General features: G+C 40.6%; 1 protein-coding gene and 1 pseudogene across 3 annotated transcripts; both read right to left on the bottom strand.

Moving 5' to 3' along the window:
- Positions 1 to 3,664: 3,664 nt before the first annotated feature.
- Positions 3,665 to 6,843, bottom strand: LOC123493474 (uncharacterized). 3 transcript variants are annotated; one of them, XM_045228292.2, is made up of 2 exons: positions 6,655 to 6,843; positions 3,665 to 6,451 (listed from the first exon to the last, which is right to left on the bottom strand). In XM_045228292.2, exon 2 carries the CDS (start codon positions 6,419 to 6,421, stop codon positions 3,791 to 3,793), a length of 2,631 nt encoding a protein of 876 aa, XP_045084227.1. In that variant the 5' UTR covers positions 6,422 to 6,451; positions 6,655 to 6,843; the 3' UTR covers positions 3,665 to 3,790. The 3 variants fall into 3 exon arrangements, with proteins under 3 accessions (XP_045084227.1, XP_045084228.1, XP_045084229.1); XM_045228293.2 differs by having other exon boundaries at positions 3,665 to 6,468; positions 6,655 to 6,794; XM_045228294.2 differs by having other exon boundaries at positions 3,665 to 6,441; positions 6,655 to 6,788.
- A 9,982-nt stretch (positions 6,844 to 16,825) lies between these two features.
- The window catches only part of LOC109735126 (uncharacterized), an 80,837-nt pseudogene continuing 77,466 nt past the window's right edge, over positions 16,826 to 20,196 (bottom strand).

Here is a 20,196-nt window from a genome sequence, read left to right as displayed (position 1 = left end):
TCTAACAACACACTTATTCAACCAACAGACGAAATATACTACTGATTGTACATTGAAAACAGCAGCAGCAATCAGGGCTGGGGGTGCAACAGAAGCAGTAACAGGCCAGAAGAGTAAAGACACGGCTCTTTCTTCCCAACCAAACATCAGCCATCATTACAAAAGGGCTACCGAAAAAGAACAAGTGTATGCATCAAACTAAATAAAGATCCTACTACACCAAGTGTACGTATCTAACTAACTGGCTCAGTTAGACGTTACTATTTATTAAGCTGTGGAGATTCGCTGACGGCTTGAACCAGATGGGTGCCTGACGGGGGAAACTCCAGCCAGCAGGTCGAAGTCTGATACTTGCGACCCTCTCTCCTACTTTGGGCTGCAGAGCGTGGCGGCACATATCAGGGTATGGTGCATGCAGAGACGCATGGTACGCTGTGTACACACAGTTTTGCCTAATGAACGAAACAGCGCTGTCATCATGATCCTTGCCGTTGGTTATCTCCTGGTTAATCGGATAATTCAGTCCGAGAAACAGAGAGCGTGTACCAAGGCTACTTACCAGCCTCCAGTCAAAAATTCCTAAAGCCCTAGAGAAGCTGGTATCCTGCTCAAAGACCTTGCAGTGACTGTGATTGTATTCCGCGAAACAACACGACCAGTACGTGCGAACGATCATCAATCGTTCGCCGTCGTCTGATCGAGCTAGGAACCACCTGCAACTGCCATGCCACTTTTTTTTGAAAGGTTCTCGGATTAGGAAGGGTAGGGACACCAGGCAGCCTACAACATATCAAGTTGGAGTCAAATAAAAAAGGGCTCTTAGTGTAGTCAATCTTAAGAACAGCATGTTATGAGCATGAATATTTTTTCAGTAGATGTTGACAGTAATATAAGCAAGCCATCATGATATCATAGGAAAGTAACATACTGCTGTAACAACCGTTTGTAGCGATGACTGGAGTAGGCCAGCAATACGTCCAGCCATAGAAGGAGTCCACAACGTAAATGAAGCCCTTGTGTTCAATGGCATCAGAGAACCATGGAGGATGTATGATCCTGCGATGGACGTGCAAATTTATCCACTTACCGCAGTGACCTGTCAGATAGGCGAGACCGCGGTTGAAGAACGCAATTAGCCTGCCATCTTTCTCGAGATATCATTTTTTCGATGAAATGGTCGAGATATCATGTTTCCGATAAAATTCTCGAGATATCATGTTTCCGATAAAATTAGCCTACCTCAACCAGAAAACACCAAATATACATGTGCGTGCAGGCTAATATAGATTAACTACAGATACATACATCTCATCAGTCATCACAATGTAAATTAGCAGCAGCCAGCAGTGCAAAAAATATTTTAAATACTAAAAAAACATCTTACTTATTTTAACTCAAAATCAAGCTACTGTTATTTCAAAAACCATTAGAATTACTTGAGTTTCAAAATGCTTTATTTTAATCTTTTAAAACAAAATCTAAAAAATATAATTGAAATGGTAGGAAATTGTTTGATTTAAATTTATTATGGGTTTTTAAATGACTTCAACATCAATTTTAAGTTCATGTTCGATAAAAGACACTTGATATATATAGTCAAAAAAGACACTTGAAATAAAATATAATTGCAGCATAATGTCGATAATAATCGGTAGGTGCATGATGCGGACGCTCCGACAAACAACTCGATGGCTATGCTTAGGGACGGGGAGAGCTATGGAGGCCACAGACGACAAAAACAGCAAGTCGAAACATGAATGAGGTGTGGTATTGCAATACACGGCATAGGCTTACGGGGTCGTCAGTCATGCTTACTGGGCTAAGGGCAGATGATTTTTTTTCTTCTATCGTCGCAACGCACGGGCATGTTTGCTAATGTTATTATAATATTTGATAATTTAGTAAAACTGGCAAGTGACAACCATTATTAATATACTATTTATGTATTGGGGGCTGCTGCGGGTCCACCGATGGATGAATTGGAAACATCGGCCGCCTCCTTCGTCGTTGGATTGAGCCACAAATAGTTGCCATATCTTCCCTGAGGTGCGCGTCGTGAATTGCAACAAGGTAGAGGTTGCGCAGCTTACTCTGCCATAGTTGCTTTGTTGCGAAACCAACGAAGTGTTAGACTATGTTGTTTTGTAACTGACATCTTGTTGCAGAAACATTTACAATAGAGGTGGTGTTGCAAAAAAAAAATCGTCTTCACCATTTTTTGCAACATAGATGTTGTTATAGGAGGATTTTTGCAACAAAGGTGATGTTGTAGAATTTTTTGTTTTCGTCCAAACTTTTTGTTTGCAACGTATATGTTGCTGGAGGATTTTGCAACATGAACGATATTGCAGAGTTTTTTTCCAATGAAAGATGAACTGGAGAAGACGGGAGGCCAAGGAGAGGCGGGCGGGAGGGTAAGAAGAAGGGATGGAAGAGGAAGGAGGCTGTCGTGGGGAAAATATCTAGTGCACCGGAGCTTGTGGTGCTACCGGTGCACCGAACTCATGTTGCGTTTTTAAAATGTTTAAAAAATTCTGAAAAAATTAGCACATTCACACAACATCAATGTAGGTTGTCACAAGATTTCAAGTCAAAACTCGAAACATAACTCGAAAAACAAAAATGACAAATTCAATATTGAATAGTACATAACATAATATGGGCTTTAGATTTGCCCCATTATCACACTGATGTCAAATTTGTCATTTTTGTATCTCAAGAAATGCTTAAGGCATAATACATTGATGTTGTGTTAATGTGGTAGATTTTTTCAGATTTTTTTAAATGTTTTATGGCATCCAGTGCACCGGTAGCACCACAAATGCGGGTGCACCGATACATTCCTGCTGTCGTGTCACAGGAGAGCGGCGGCCGGAGGGAGCTTCGGCGAAAAGGGACGGCGCCTGCTGGAGCGGGATCGGGCACACATCTGCCCCTCCCTGGATCGGGAGGGAGGAAGAGGTGATCAGGATGAGGTGGACGAGTGGCTGGGGTTCATTCGGGAGCTGAGAGCTGCGAAGGAGATGATGTGGTGACGGGTCCCGCGAGGGACGCCGTGGTGAGCGAGGAGGATCCGCTGATTGAAGGGAATAGTTTCTTATTTATTTAGTGTCTTCACCCATTGTATTTTCACCTATATAAACTGATAATGGTGGTGCCACTTGTCTGCATTTTTCGACATTAAAAAACAATGACGACAGCAGCAACCTCACTGCAATCTGTTGCAATGCACGGGCACTCTGGTGATTTATCATTAAAAAAACTATGGGTAATTTGTATGCTGTCAAGCTGGTGCTCGTACATCATCTCTAACAAGCTTCAGATCTGTTCTCTATTCAGAACCAGCACAAACTCAATACTCAATGCAGTTAACAAATAAACACTGGTATTTTGTAAGTGCACTGACAACTGAACACGGCAAACAACATACACAAGACATTGACAGAATATATTTCCAATACAAGGCCGAATAAAATTTATCCTCATCCTCTTATTCATGCAGATAATATAATCATTAGCAACACATTGATCATTATATTTTGAAAGCAAAATGGTAATACTCCAAACTTATATAAGACATTTTAGATCACTGAAGTAGTAACCCAAAACTTCTTATAGAAGTTTACAGAGGGAGTTCTTCACAGTAAAAAGGAACATCAGGCAGTCAATAAAAAGGTCTCATACTATTACATTATCAAACCTTGGGTGTTTCAGTTTGCCAAACATGCAGGCAAGATATTACACATAAATATTTTATATAAAAAGGTAGCGTGGGTGCTTTGAAAATGTCTCACCACAAGCAGTTTGCTTTGCGCACAAATGAATAACATGCCAGGCTCTCCTCATATAACATAGGAACAGAAGTAATCAATTTAGAGTCCATTCTATTCATCTCCGCCACTGACTCTTCTTTGGAGCATGTCAAACTATCCCCTGATGAAGTTGAAGGCATGTCAAGAAACTTAAGGTGTGCACTACTGGCAACCGGCACCTGATCAAGTGAATAGAGATTTTCAATTGTTTGCTCCACTGGATCATATAGACCTATTTTCCTAACAGTGTTGAGCAGGACCTTCCCACGATCGGGATCAACAGCTAATGGCACCACAACACATGTCTTGAGGGAATAGCCAGGAGATGCTTCTAGGTGAATTGTGTATGCTCTGTCCCATCGGCCATGCTCTAGCTTCCATACATCTAATTTGTCTGCAACTGGATCTGCCAGAACAGCACATAACACTCCCTCAAGCTCAACAACAAATGCACGACAGCGGTTTCTGCTACTCCATCTTGCAAACCACGAAGGGCATGGGACGACATCGAAAGTACTTGCAGCAAGGTTGAAAGAGACAATGGCCCATTCGCAGCTCTGTCCCAACCTTGGTTCATTCATCCAGTAAAGCATTCCATTAACATAGGCCGGTGGCATGTCATTCACAGGCAGAGGTGGTACTGAGTGCTCTTGGGCAGCATTCGCAGTGTTACACCAGTGTAACGTGCATGACATGTCATACTGACGAGATTCAAAGTCCTTCCGGTGATAGAAGATTTCCACAATAACATGTTCACGAGTCAAACTGTTGAAAGTCAAGCCAACATTTTTATTGCCGACTGTAAAAGCATGCTCTTCTATTTTAGGCATTCTCGAGCGTAGGTGCAAATTTGGCCCCAGGTTAGAGAAGCCCCTATGGAAACCTGTACATGGATTGCAGAGATAGTCCTTCGTCTCGGTGCTTACCAAGTTCAGCCCATGGCAAGGCTTGGAGCAAACCACCTTTGTATCAAGCAATGTACTGCGACTAGGAGCTTCTTGGAGGCATTTATTCAATGGAGCAAAACTGAAGCCCAACCGTCCAGTGCTCTTGACCACAAGCATGACTTTAGGCTTTCTGTCTATGTTCTTATGCTGAAAATATGACTGAATGAAGTTTTTACTCTCAACCAATCTGAACCACTGCTTGCAGACAAATTTGGACCGTATGGCTGATTTAGCTGGGAGGCGGAGTAGGATCTCTCTAGTCGCCTTAGCCAGGTCAGATGACAAGGCTATCTCTTCATCTGTTGTATGCACGGGAGCAAGGGTCTCTTGAATGAAACTGAATCTTGAACTAGGGCACCCATATTGTTGAGTTGAGTGTGTCTCCGTGATTGAAAGAATGGTTTCCAGAGCCTCAGACCTAGGATCATACGTGTGAACCATTTTCTGATATTTGTTGAAAATCTTGTGCATGCTAGTAGTAATGATTATCTTCTTCCTTGACGACCTATAACTGCCAAAAGATCCAATAACTCTCAGAATTTGTGACTGACGCAAATCTCTTGCCAAGCGCCCTGACAAACTAATTCGATGATTCAGCAACCAGTCACCAGAGCTATAGTCCAGCAGTTTCCAGATCTCCAAAGTGTTACTACCATGAGGCATTCTGTTGCGAACCAAACATAGTTGGCCATCCATCTCCAATAGTTGCTCTCCTGATGACCAATTCCTGGAGGTTGGCGGCGCTCCTGGTACCCAGAAGGGCGGTGACCGGAGACATGTGAAGGTCTCCTCTGCGACCGAAAAGGACACGATGGCAACACTTGGAGTTGTGATGAAAGAGGCAGGTGTCATCAACCAGTGGAGGCAACCATTGGCAAACACAGGAGATAATTTGTTGCATGACGCATTAATAACAGCGGCATGTACAAATTTATGCAAGCTGGAGGGTACTCCTCTGGCAGCCGGCCTCCAGCGGCAATCCACATAGGAGCCTCTAGGCGTGTACACCTCGCACCTCACCGGGTCCAAGTCCTTCGGATTCAACATCCCATTGATCAACCTCACCACCTTATGCTCGTCTGTGCGGGCATCAAACCCCAGCCCAGCACTGGAGTCGCATGCTACGTCAGTAGAAGGCGGCAGACGCGTGGCTGCCCGTGTGGCCGCATTGCAGATGTAGTAGGCTGTGTCGAGAGCATCGTAGAGAAGGGTGAGGCCATTGCACGGCGCGGGCGTCACTACCTCCACATAGTTGCCACGGGCACCGTCGATGGTGAACAGTAGGTCCCCGTGATCTCTGGGGCGGCCCGATGATGATGATGGCGAGAAGGAGCACGAGTAGACCGCGGTGGAGTCGAATGTGGCGGTCGGCGAGATGTATAGCAGCTTGGCTGGTGGTGCCCGCCGCTTTGCAGCCTTGGCTGCTGACATGTGGAGGCAGCGGAATTCATCCGAGGAGAGCAGCGCAGCCCAGGAGCGGCACACTGCCTTGAAGCGGAAGACGGATTTGACTGGGAGCCACTGCAGAACCTCTATGATCATCTCGTACGGAAGCGATGCCCCGCAATCATCTCTTGCAGTGGCCATGTGTTCCCCTCTCCTCCTCCTCCTGCTCTCACTGACCTCCCCCGGCATGATATCCTCCCCCCTGCTCCTACGCATCTTCAGCGCCCAATCGAGGTCTGAGATACCCTAAAAAAAATCGAGGTCTGAGATGCAATCAACACATGGCAAAAATCACAGCAAGAAAACCACTGCTATCAGTCTTATCTATCTCATTCAACTGATGGAATCAAACAGCTCGGATCTAATCTGGGGTGAAACTACTGCTGCAGAAGGGGATCTGGTTTCTCGTCTACTAAAAAAGGAAGATGAAAACAAAAATAGGCCCTTACCGATGGGAAGGCGGGGTCGAATCGCGTCCTGCGGGCTCAGAGTTCCTTCAGCCGGAGGCTTGGCGTCCCCTCGGCGGCGGCGCGGCGTAGGGCGGCGAGTCGCAGGAAAAGTCTCGTTTTTTCCCAACCGGGGAAGAAACAGTGCTCGGAGAGCGAGTGTGAATATTTATTTGTCGATGCTCTCCGAATTGTGTTCCCTTACGCTACGAAATCGCCCAGGCCTGTTGTGCCTTATGGGCCGGCCTACTTCTGCCTTTCTCCGGTTAAAAAAATAATAAATATGTTTCCATCACAAAAATGCATCTGCACAAGTAGTAGGTTTTTTATGAGAGTTATGTGTCAAGCTACCGGCATAAACACGGTGATGGATGTTTTTTTTCTGTATTTCTTAAGGCTTTCTGATTAGTTAATTCTTCTTCTTTTTTCCATTTTTTTCTTTTCTCGTTTTTTATATTTTCATATTTTTCTAATTTTTTGTATTTTTCCTTTTCTTTTCCAAAATTAGGTTCCTGAAAAAATATTCACGTTTCTAGTAAATTTCAGAAAATTTAAAATGTTCTTTAAAATATAAAAATGTTACAACAGTTTAAAAAAATCATGTTTAGAATTCAAAAATAAATTAGGAATTTTTGAATGTATTCAACTTCTTATAAAAGACATGTTCATGTTTTTATATTTCAAAACAAAAGATGAACTAAATATAAAAGTAAAACAAGAAAATCATACAAAAAAGAAAACAAATTGTTAAAGGTTGCTTCGCTCCACTCGGTATAGAAAAACGATGACACGGCTAATTGGGTCGAGGCCCATATATGGCGCCCTGTGTCATCACCCTCCTATATGAAGCAACGAGTGTCATGCAATTTTCTAGTTGGCGCCTATAGCATTGGCAAATCCTATCTCCTAGCCGCCACTTGTCTACGTGCGCTACATGCCTTATATGCAGGGTGGAAGATGAAGGGTCTTTCCATACATTGGTAACATGCAGCCATGAAGGAGGTTATGAGGGGAGATGAGTTTAGTGTGGTTGTTGCCGTCACGAGAGCTGTTAAAAAACCCCAAAGAGGACTGGTTGCTACAGCCTACAGGTAAATATGGTGATCATGTTAGTTTAGAGGATTTGGCAAGTGCAAACGCACACGACTCATGGCGAGGAAGGTGTGCCAGTTGAAACTTCTGCTAACTTCTTACAAAGCTACTTTGATTCCATCTGTGCTTAAAGAAGATTCTCAATAAAAGAAGTAATCAAGGGCAAGATACCATTGCAATGCTCATGGGACGTTGGAAAATAAAAGAAGACCAAAGCCGCCCATAGTTGGTCAGCTCCGCCGGCTAACATGGTCGCTCCCTCTGTTAAATGGTACATTTCTAGAAGTTGATAGCTTGGCAGCGACTGGAATGGTGCTTCAGAAGCAGAATGGCTCAGTGGTTTTTCACTGCATATTGGTATGTATTCAATTGCAACGAAGCTATCGAAGCAGAGATACATGTGATAATGATTGGTGTGCCGATGGCCATACAACATTTTGACGAGCCTATCATCCTGCAGTTGGAATCTGCGATGGCCCTATCCATTCTTTTCGGTAATAGCTTGGATCGTTTCGCTTACGGATAATATGAGATTAAGTCTTTAATAGTGAGATCAAAATAGCGTTGCAGATTACCTAGTAAGGTATAGTCGTACTGAATGCGCCATGTACTGTGGTTGCATCGAGGACCCCATGTATAGAGGGAATCTTGCCTTTGGATTGTAACCCTATTACTATAGAGTAGAACTCCTACTGAACTCATAAATAAAAGCATTGGCAAATACTATTTGACCCATTTTGCATCAAATAGTCAGTCTTTTGCATAGAAAAAAAAAATGAAGAGAGCCCTCAAATGAGCTAGGTTACATACTAAACATTCGGGTTTTCCAAACCGTTTTGTATGGTTTTTTATAGGTTTTGTGTATCGTCTACGAGGTTCCGGTCCATTTTTATTTATTTCTTTACATATTTTTAAAGATATTTTATTATCCTATTTTGTGTTCAACTTTTGTAAAAACAAGTTCATTTTCCCAAAAGAAAACTACTACCTCTGTAACTAGATCTAAGATGTTTTGGGCGCAAAATTTCAAAGAAAAAATGTCTTAAATTTAGTTACAGAGATAGTATTTTTAAAAATATACGAGAAACCTTTTGCGTTTAAATTTTTAAGACAAATATAGTTTTTAAAAAATATTCAAAATTTAAAAGTTGTTCATAATTTTGAAAAACTTTAACAGAAGTTTTGGAAGATGTTCGTATGTTTTCAGAAATAAAAATCTCAATTATTCACGAAATTTTGATTTGTTAAGCATTTTTTAAAATATAATAAAAAAAATTCCTAGAAATAAATCCTGAAAACAACATAAAAACAAGGGCACTAACTGTTGTAGTCTCCACTACATGGGCCGCACAGTCAAGGAACCCTGTGCGATCGCTCTTTGTTTTGACGCAGAATGCAATACATATGACCTCCATAACCGAAACATCATGATCAGGTTTACTAATTTTTTGGGAACCTAAAAGAATAATTTTTGGGGGGCTTTTGTTTCGGTTTTCTATGTTTTTTCAGTTTTCTGGGGTTTTCTCTTTTCCATTTTCACTTAATTATTTTCTTTTTATTACTTGATTTTTATTCTGATTTTTATATTCTTTCTGGTTTCGTTTTTTTTTTCAGGTTTTCTTCCCTTTTTTGTACATTTAATTTATTTTAAAATCTGTACTATAAATTTGTTTTCCAATATGCACTGAATTTTTTTCATTTCAAACACACATTGCATATTTATTAAAATACATTGAAGATCTTTTAATATATAGTGAACTTTCTTAATATCGGTATTGGTTTTTAAATACACACTGAACATCTATTGAACATAGATTGAACATTTTAAATGTATGAAAACATTTTTTTTAACATATGGTGCACATTTTGAAATACACCCTAAGCATTTTTTAGCATATACTGGACATTTTTAAGTGCACATTGGACATATTTTTAATGTACAAAGAACAATTCACAAAAGAATTATAAGAAATAATTTTATATTCCTTTAATTGGAGAAAAAAATATCACACATGAAGCAGGAAATAACTTTTGTAGATCAAATGTGGCAAAAATTGTATCAATTTTTTTCGTGACTTTATGTAGTACAAATTTGGAAGAAACATATTCTTCTGTTGTTCCTGCCTATTTACTTTATCATTTTTATCATCCTTCTTGAACTGTTTCAAGTGCTTGTGTGTCAAACAGCAGCAGGGCTAGCAGCCGAACTGGAACACATAAGCAGTTGGAAATATAGGAATGGAAAACACCAAGAGGCATACTGTTCGAGTAATAGTCTTGGGCCGGTGACCTAGAAAGCCCACCAGCAGGGCTCTGGTTAAACCTTGACAGTTTGACACTACAAGTGGTCACATAGGATATATGAGGTATCCTCCCTGTAGCGTTGGATAGGATAGTTCGCGAGAACTATGTCTCGCTTATTGCTAGATGTACACTTGCCTTGCCTCAGGCCCTCACGCTAGCAGGCCAGCGTAATAATGTTCGTTCTGGTTTTCCAGGAGCAATTTTGGGTAACTTCTACTCTCTCCGTTCCGAATTACTCGTCGCAGAAATGGATGTATCTAGATGTATTTTAGTTCTAGATACATCCATTTCTGCGACGAGTAATTTGGAATGGAGGGAGTATGAACCTATGCGGATTGGTTTTAAAAGCTTGCGCATGGTTTTTTCTTTCTGTTCTTCTGTGTATTTCCCCTATTCTTATTTATTTATTTACTTATTTATTTATTTTTTAGTTATTTTTCCCTGTTTGTTTTCCTCTTTATTTTTCAAATACACGCTAAAATACTTTTGCTTACAAGTTGAACATTTTTCAGATACATGTTAAACATTTATCAGCATACATGTTGAATGTTTGTAAAATATACATTGAACCTCTTTTCATACACAATGAGCATTTTTAAATACACGTTGAAATTTTGAAAAATGCCACGAACATTTTCATAAAGTGTGCAGAAATTTCCTGTGTTTATGAACATTTACTCGAATGCAGAAACCTTTTAGATGTCATGTAAATCTTTCAAAAACCATGTGGACAAATTTTAACATTTCGTGAATGTTTTTTAAAATGTCGTGAAGCATATTTTGAATGAATGCACATTCTAAATGTCATGATTTTTTAATGGTACAGGATTTGTTTTTAGAATCTGTATGATTTTTTGTGCATTGTCACGATTTTTGTGAAAAAAACTCATGAACAACTTTTTTCGATGTGTGAACATTATTCATATTTCATGAACATTCTTTTGAATGGTACGGACATTTTCTGAAACTTGCGTGTATAATTCTTTTATACTACATGGACTTTTTAAAATTACGTGATGAAAGTTTTTTTACAATTTAAGTAAATATGTTACATTTAAGAAATATAAATAAAAGTAAATAAAAAAAGCAACAAGAAACCGTGCAGAAGAGAACATACACTATAGACGTGCGCTAGCGAGTGGGCGAGTGCTTCTCCCGCTTTACCAGGCCAATTTAGGGCGTTCTTTCATCCCACTAAAAGTGAGATAAAGACACAACTACGGTAGTTCTTGTACAAACCTTGCACCTTCGTGCTTATCTCTACTCGTAATGAAGCAGTTGGTAGTCTCGTTTCTAAATTTTTTTTCGTCCCACCTCCCATGGTTTTTTTTAGTACCTCCTCCCACCTCACACTGAGCCGCCACGAACCGAAAAAACCTCGTACCGAGGCCCCCACCCGCCCCCACGCACTCCAGGGCCTAACCTCATACCGAGGCTCCTAGTTTCGTCGGTTTTTTTCGTTTGGTTTATTTTCGTCTCATCTCTCACCACCCCTCCCACCTTAATTTTTTCTTCTTCCCACTTAAAACCGAATCACGTCCAATTCTCCTTCCATTTATTCGTGCTTGCTTTGGCAGGTGTCGATTCAATTCAATCATGTAATTTTTTGGCAAGTTCTGATTCAATAAATCGAGAGCAATCAGCGTAGCCGGATTCGGTAATTGGTAATTGAAATCGTAGGCAAGAGATCTCCTCGTCCATCAGTGCGAACTTCCTTTTTTTCGACAATATGAGTCCCACCTTCCTAGCGCCAAAGTGTAATATATGGAAACAAACTCAACGAATTATAACAGTAATTAACCCGATTATTACATACCAAACATCAGGTACGTCATTAATTCGCTTCCTTCCCTTCCCTTCGTCCCTCAATCCCACGCTCGTGGCGTTGTAGTGGCGGAGTCGCCAATGGCGACGAGGACAGCTCGTGGCAGCCCCCGAAGCACTAACACGACCCAAGATATGGGTGAGTTCTCGTGATCTCCATCCTACTCCCTCACTTCCTCCAAATTCCTCGACCCCTACCGTCTCGATCCCGTTCACGCTCTGATCCGAAGGCCGATGCAGCTCTTGCCGATTGACAATGCAGGTTCAGGATCGTTCCTTTCAGCACCCACTCTTGGAAGAGTCGGCAGTGTGCCATGCAGATCGAAACTGGTCGAGATCACGGGATGCTTGCACAGCACTCGCCAAGATTGCTATTCTGAACTTTTTTGTGAACAAAATGAAGAGTGGGACAGGATCTGCACTTGTGCTAATATACTTGTGTAGTTGCAGGTTTTGTTTTAAAAATCCAATTGTTGTTTATCTTTTGTCGCTGAAAAATGATTACTAATTATGACATTGATTTTATTTCTTCTGGATGTTGTATATTCTTGGATTGAAGGGACTCCCTGACAAGGTGAAAGAACAGGTTACATCTGCATGTCGTTCTATACTTGTTTACCTGATTACTTGATGCATAATTTCACATGGGTAAACTAAAAATATTTAGCCTGGTTTAGATTATGCAATCAGGCGAAGAATGACGAGGGGCTTGTACAGATTTCTTGGGAGAAGACAACCCAAATTTTGGCATTGGTCGTAATCTGGTAGTTCTTCAGGTGAGTGACACATTCATTTGGAGAAGCATGAGCTGGAATCAGACACCTATTTTTTTAATGTTTGCTGCTTATTATAACTTTTTTCTAATTGAACAAGAGTTTTATGTAATAACCTTACAGAATAGAGAGCCATGCAAACATATATATGACCTTTTTAACTTGTCAAGGAGAATACGCAGATTAACTTTCCATGAGTAGTAGTCTTCTTTTGTTAACTAAAATTATTTAGTTCTCATGTACGTGGGTAATTTTAGAACTTGGAAGTTGATCCAAACAAAGGAAACAATTAACCTCTACATCCCGTACCCAATAAGATGGATATGTATGAGAATATTAAATGTAATATTAACATGATTAATATTGAACTCTTAAAGTTAATGTGGCCCCGTTGCAACGCACGGGCGTTCTTCTAGTCTTGTCATAATGCGCCGGCTCATGTACGACTCCAAACAGTGGATTTTCCGATTTTCGGAACATCCTAAAAGGTTCTTTCGTCCAGGCATCTTCTTTATTTTCCTTATCTGTCAATTTACATATGTTCTCTTTTTCATTTTTACTTTCCTTTTTTTCTTCCCTTTCTATTTTTATAAAATCCATTAACTTATTTAAAAATTGATGAATTAAATTGTGAGCATTTTTTTTAATTTGTAAATTTTTAAGCACGTGATGATATTTTTAACTAGTGAAGAATTTTCAAATTATTGAACCTTTTATAATTCATAAAAAAATTATTCATGAGTATTTTTTAAAAAAATGTGATTTTATTTAATTTCCTGAACTTTTTTTGGATTCAAGATTTAGATAAGGATAGAATGTACTGTTGGGTTTTTGCCTTTATAAAGTCTAACCCGCCATTTCACATCCCATGTTAACATGCTACATCCTTATAGGAATGTGCGATGCAAAGAAAGCATCGCACTCTTGACGGGAAGAATGGCCAGCTAGGTCCAGAGTCGCAGAAAATTGGACGCATACCCCAACAGCAAGAAAGTGATGCCTAGAAGCAATGTGGTGGTGAGGATATGTCTGGGACATCTCGCAGTACGAGACGCAAATCTAAATCATGTGGTGTGCGCCCATAGGCTAGTCATATCCCCTCTTTTGTTTCTCCCAGTAGCACACGAGATGATGTGTTAGTTGCTTTATGATTTATTTTTTCTTCAAGTCATCTATGTGTCTTTTCTTTCTTTTTGACTCACAGTGGGGAGAAACATATAAATGACAATATGGATCTTTGGCAACTCGTACCCACTTTCTTATGTATGGTGGATGCCCGTCAGAACGTATACACCATACATTACACCCCGTCCCCCCAAACTTGCGTACTGGGCTCGGCCCATTTACCTTTTCCTTCATTTATCGCATTAACCAACAGGGAAAGCTCACCTATTGTGCTTTATTACTACTTGTTGTTGTTGTTGTTGTTGTTGTTGTTGTTGTTGTTGTTCGGCGCCTTCCATGGCGGTTTTTTCTTCTGTTTTTTCCTTTTCCTTTGTTTTCAAAAATTTATAAACTTTTAAAAAAATCATCAACTTATCTTAAATACTAAAACTTTTCCGATTCATGGACATTATTTCAAATCCATGAATGTGTTCTTAAAATTGCAAACTATTTTCATATCCCTGATCTTTTGTTCAAATGCATGAATGTTTTTCAAATCCACAAACTCTTTCCATCTACATTTTTTTAGTATTTATGCACTTTTTTGTGAACAAAATTTGAAAATATGGACGTTTTCTAAAATTATGAAAGAAATTTGGAGAAGCAAACATATTTTAGATATATGATTTTTTAAATGGAGCACCTTTTGAAACTGTTAACAAAATTTGACAATGTGAACATTTTTTCCATTTTATGAAACTGTTTTGAATTGTGAACTTTTTTGAATTTTTTAATACTGATTAAAAAGTATGAACAAAAATTGAAACCTGGACAAAACATGGAAATTCTGAACATTTTCGGAATGTTTTGAACATTGATTCATAAATATGGAAAAATCAAAATTCAGAACATCTTTTTTAAAATATGATAATTAAAAAAGGGAAAAACATTAAATGATTCGAAATTCTGAAAAAAAATGGAATTTTTTGGATATATGAAAATAGAAACAATAAAAATAAAAAAGTTAAATAAAACAAAAAGGGAAAGAAAAAGAAAACTCAAAAAATAGGAGTGAAGATAAAAATAAAAATAAAAACGTGGTTCAGGAACCTCAAAACCGGGGAGAAAAATGGCTGGGAAGATGAGGATCTCAAACTTTTCAAATCCTTGATTTTTTTTTAAATCAATGAAAATTTTCAAATTATTTGAAGTTTTTGTAAATATTTGAAAATTTTAAAATTAGTGAACTTTTTGTAAATATTTGAAAATTTTCAAATCCTTGATTTTTTGAAAAATCAATGAACTTTTTTAAATCCACGAGCGCTTAGCCAGTCGAGCAGTCGCCCAACGAAAGCAATGCCATTGCCTAGTTGGGCCATGGCCTAAGCATTTTTTTCGTTTTTCTTCTCTTTTTCCCCCTAATTCATTTTTATCCCTTTTGAACTTTATTGTTCTTTTTGAAACCTCTTTAAAATTTGACATATTTTTGGAATAGGAAAATAACATTTTAAGTAATTGTTTTAAATTATTATTTATATTAATTTTTCCTTCAAGTATTTTTTAAATGCTATTAAAAACCTTAAATTATGGTTTTATCCCTTTGCATTTTAGTAGTTAATTTAAAAAGTTAAAATAATAATTTAAGTATATATTTACATTATGTTTTTAGATATATGTTTTCTTAAAACCTCACATGGATGTCTACCATGGACATGCCCATCTGCTGGCAAAAGTTGGGGTCATTTTAAGAAACACCAACTTCAACGTATGGTGTCCGAGTAGGGCAAAATGTTTTGTTTGAGAGCAAGTTGTTTCTCGAAATCCGTCAAATGACCCAACTTTTATTCATTAGCTTGTATGATCAATTCAAATGACCCAATTTTTATTCATTGGCTTGAGCCTCAAGCAGCGTTGTCTTAAGGGAATACAGCCCTACTTTCCTCCCAGTGTTGAGCAGGATCCTCCCATAATCGGGATCAACAGCTAATGGCACGACAACAGTTGTCTTAAGGGAATAATCAGGACATGCTTTGAGGTGAATTGTGTATGCTATTCCCCATTGGCCATGCTCTAGCTTCCATACGTCTAATTTGTTTGCAACTGGATCTGCTAGAACAGCACACTATAGTTCCTCAAGCTCAACAACAAATGCACGACAGCGGTTTCTGCTATTCCATCTTGCAAACCACGAAGGGCACGGGACATAATGACTTGAAGATGAAGCGAGGTGAACTATTTTCTGAAGAATTGGGAGCTACTCCCTACTTAGACACTGTTCGGAATCTCTCCACTCCGCTCGACTCCGCGGAGCTGTGGAGCTTGGTTTTAGCCGCTCCGTGAAAATGAGCTGCAACCTGGTCCGCTCCCGGAGCGCAGTTGAGGAGTGGAGAGGAACCAAACAGGCTTTTAATATAGTGTTTAATATACTGTTTTTTGAAACTTCATAGACTCTAATAATGACCTAAAGATGAAGCGAGGTAAACCATTTTCTGAAGAATTGGGAGCTAGTCCCTCTGTAACTTAATATAAACGTTTTTCACACTTCATAGACTCTAAAAACGTCTTATAAAAAGTTACAGAGGTAGTATATCTGAAAACTCTTCGACGCTTCTTCAGATAACAGACCGCAAATCTGAGAGCTCAACATGTTTTGCAGGACCAGTATAAGATCAATACTCCTCCATCCAGTTAACAAATAAAGACTAGTACTTTGTTAGTGCAATGACAACTGAACACGGCACCTCCCACCTAAAGCAAAATAGCAGATCAGGGAATGCATCAAACAAGACAAGACATTATCAGAAATATTCGTAATACAAGGATGACAGATATCCTCATCCTCTTGTTTCTGCAGATAACATAAACGTTGGGAACACATCATCAAATTTCAAAAGGCGAAATTATATACTTCACACTAAGAAGGAACATCAGACAGAGAGTTGCCAGTTACATGCTAAAGATGTTTCATAATATTATTACATTATCAAAGCTTCGGTGTTTCAGTTCGCCAACCATGCATGCAGGAAAGCTATTATAGAGATATTTTATGTAAAGAAGGTAGGTGCCTTGAAAATGTATCACCACAACAAAACTTTTTTGGGCACACGGGAGTAATATGCCAAGCTCTCCTCATATAACATAGGAACAAAAGGAACCGGCGCCTGATCAAGTGAATACAAACTTTGAATTGTCTGATTTACTGGATCATACAGCCCTATTTTACGCCCAGTGTTGAGCAGGATCCTCCCATAATCGGGATCAACAGCTAATGGCACGACAACACTTGTCTTAAGGGAATAATCAGGACATGCTTCGAGGTGAATTGTGTATGTTCTTCCCCATTGGCCATGCTCTAGCTTCCATACATCTAATCTGTTTGCCACTGGGTCTGCTAGAACAGCACACAATAATCCCTCCAGTTCCACAACAAATGCAAGACAGCGGTTTATGCTATTCCATCTTGCAAACCACGAAGGGCACAGGACGACATCAAAGGTTCTTGTAGCAAGGTTGAAAGAGAGAATGGCCCATTCGCAGCTCTGTCCCAACCTTGATTCATTCATCCAGTACAGCATTCCATCTACATAGGCCGGTGGCATGTCATTCACAGGCAGAGGCGGTACCGAGTTCAGTTGGGCAGGATCCCCAGAGTTACACCAGCATAACGTGCATGTCAGGTCATATTGACGAGATTTGAAGTCCTTCCGGCGATAGAAGATTGCCACGATAACATGTTGATGAGTCGAAGGATCGAAAGTCAGGCCAACATTCCTATTGCCGACTGTGAAAGAATTCTCTTATGCTTTAGGCATTCTCTGCAGCAAACTTGGCCCTAGCGAGTAGCCCTTGTGGAAACCTGTACATGGGTTGCAGAGATAGTCCTTCGTCTCGGTGCTTATCAAATTCAGCCCATGGCAAGGCTTGGAGCAAACCACCTTTGTATCAAGTAATCTAGTGTTACTAGGAGCTTCTTGGAGGCATTTATTTAAGGGAGCAAAACTGAAGCCCAATTGTCCAGTGCCCTTGACCACAAGCATGACCTTAGGTCTTTTGTCCATGTTCTTATGCTGAAAGTATGACTGAATGAATTTTTCACTCTCAATCAATCTGAACCACTGCTTGCACACAAACTTGGAGTGTATCGCTGATTTAGCTAGGAGGCGGAGTAGGATCTCTCCAGTCACCTTAGCCAGGTCAGATGACAAGGCTATCTCTTCATCTGTTTTATGCACGGGAGCGAGGGTCTCCTGAATGAAACTGAATCTTGAACTATGGTACACATACTGTGGAGTTGAGTGTGTCTCCATGATTGAAAGAATGGTTTCTAGAACCTCAGACCTAGGGTCATAGGTGTGAACCATTTTCTGCTACTTGTCGAAAATCTTGTGCTTGCTACTAGTGATGATTATCTTCTTCCTTGGCGGCCTGCTATTGATGCCAAAAGATCCAATAATTCTCAGCATTTGCGACTGGCCTAAATCTCTTGCCAGGTGGCCCGACAAATTGATCTGATGACTCAGTAACCAGTCACCAGAGCTATAGTCCGACAGCCTCCAGATCTCCAAAGTGTTAGCATAAGGGATTGTCTTGCGAGTGTCTCGGACCAAACATAGTTGGTCATCCATCTCCACTAGTTGCTCTCCTGATGACCAATTCCTGGAGGCTGGCTCTGCTCCTGGTACCCAGAAAGGTGGTGACCGAAGACATGTGAAGGTCTCAGCCGTGACCGAGAAGGATACAACAGCAACACTCGGTGTCGTGATGAAAGAGGCCGGTTTCATCAAAAAGTGCAGGCAACCATTTGCAAATACAGGAGGTAATTTGTTTAATGCCGCATTGGTAACAGCGGCATATACAAACTGATGCAAGCTGGAGGGTATTCCTCCGACAGGTGGTCTCCAGTGATCCCTGAAGCGGCCTCCAGGCGTGTAAATCTCACACCTCACCAAGTCCTTCTGAGTAAACACCCTATTGATCAACCTCACCACCTTGTACTCCTCTGAACGGGAATCAAACCCCAGCCCAGCAGCGGACCTGGATGCCCGTTCATTAGTGGAAGGTGGCAGACGCGTGGCAGCCCGTGTGGCCGCATTGCAGATGTAGTAGGCTGGGTCAAGAGCATCGTAGAGGAGAGTCAGGCCGTGGCACGGCGCTGGTGTCACTACTTCCACACAATTGCCACGGGCACCATCGATGGTGAACAGTAGGTCCCCGTGATCTCTGGGGCGACCTGATGGTGATGATGGCGATAAGGAGCACGAGTAAACCGCGGTAGAGTCGAATGTGGCAGTGGGTGAGATGTGTAGCATCTGTGGTGGTGGTGCCCACCATCTCGTGGCCTTAGCTGCTGCCATGTGGGTGCGGCGGAATTCATCGGAGGAGAGCAGCGCAGCCCAGGACCGGCAAACGGCCCAGAAGCGGTAGACGGATTTGACGGGGAGCCACTGCAGCACCTCTATGATCATCTCGTATGGAAGCGACGCGCCGCAACCATCTCGTGCATTGGCCATGTGTATCCTACTCCTCTTGCTGACCTCCCTAGGCATGATATTGTGCCCCTGCTGCTGCTACGCATCTTCAACGCCCAAGCAAGGTCTGAGATGCAATCAACACATACAAAAAGAAAACCACTTCTATTAGTATTAGCTGGCTCGATTCAATTGATGGAATCAACAGCTCAGATTTTAGAAGAAAAGATGAGAGAGAATGAGATCGGGTTGCTCGCCGACTTAAAAAAGATGAAAGGGAAGGCACAGATGGGGAAATTACTTACCAATAGGAGGGATCGAATCACGCACTGTGGTCTCAGAGTTCCTTGGGTTGGAAAATTGATGATGCAAATGATTGAAATACAGATAAACTATACAATATCTTCAGTTCTTCAGCAAGGTAAACAGAACAAAATCACGAAAATCCAGATTTGAAGATTAACATACTAGAATCATGAAGTAACATCTGAACTAACTCAAGAAAGCACAAAAGAGTGTGGGACATGTAAGTTATTTTACAACAATCAAATTTAGTGTTTTCAACAAACTTGAAGTTGTGCAGCCCACTACATAGATGGATGGCAGCTATGATACTCTAATACACCCCCAAAATATCAGTTTCATGGCTGCTACAAACACTAGATAATGACCTAGTTTTTGCATATTAACAACGAATAATCTAATTAGTGAAGATCCTATTTTTTGAGCAATTAGTTAAGATCCTTTTTTTAGTTTTTTTGGCGAGGAGAGCAATTAGTTAAGATCCTTGGCATCACAATACTGATGTGTATACTTAATAAGCAGGGAAAACACTTACCTTTTCTTGGTTTTCCTTGAAACAATCCAATCAAACCCGCTGCTGCAGCTTCGGCGCTGTTCGTCCAGGCTAGCGTCGGTACCGGAGGCGCTGGATAGGGGAGGGAGGCGGAGAAGGAGGAGGGGACTGGACGGGGAGGGAG

This window comes from Aegilops tauschii, chromosome 5 (assembly GCF_002575655.3).
Source record: "Aegilops tauschii subsp. strangulata cultivar AL8/78 chromosome 5, Aet v6.0, whole genome shotgun sequence".
In the NCBI taxonomy this organism is placed as follows: Eukaryota; Viridiplantae; Streptophyta; class Magnoliopsida; order Poales; family Poaceae; genus Aegilops; species Aegilops tauschii.
Note: the sequence above shows the minus strand (reverse complement) of the source record. Positions and strands in the feature narration are given on the sequence as shown.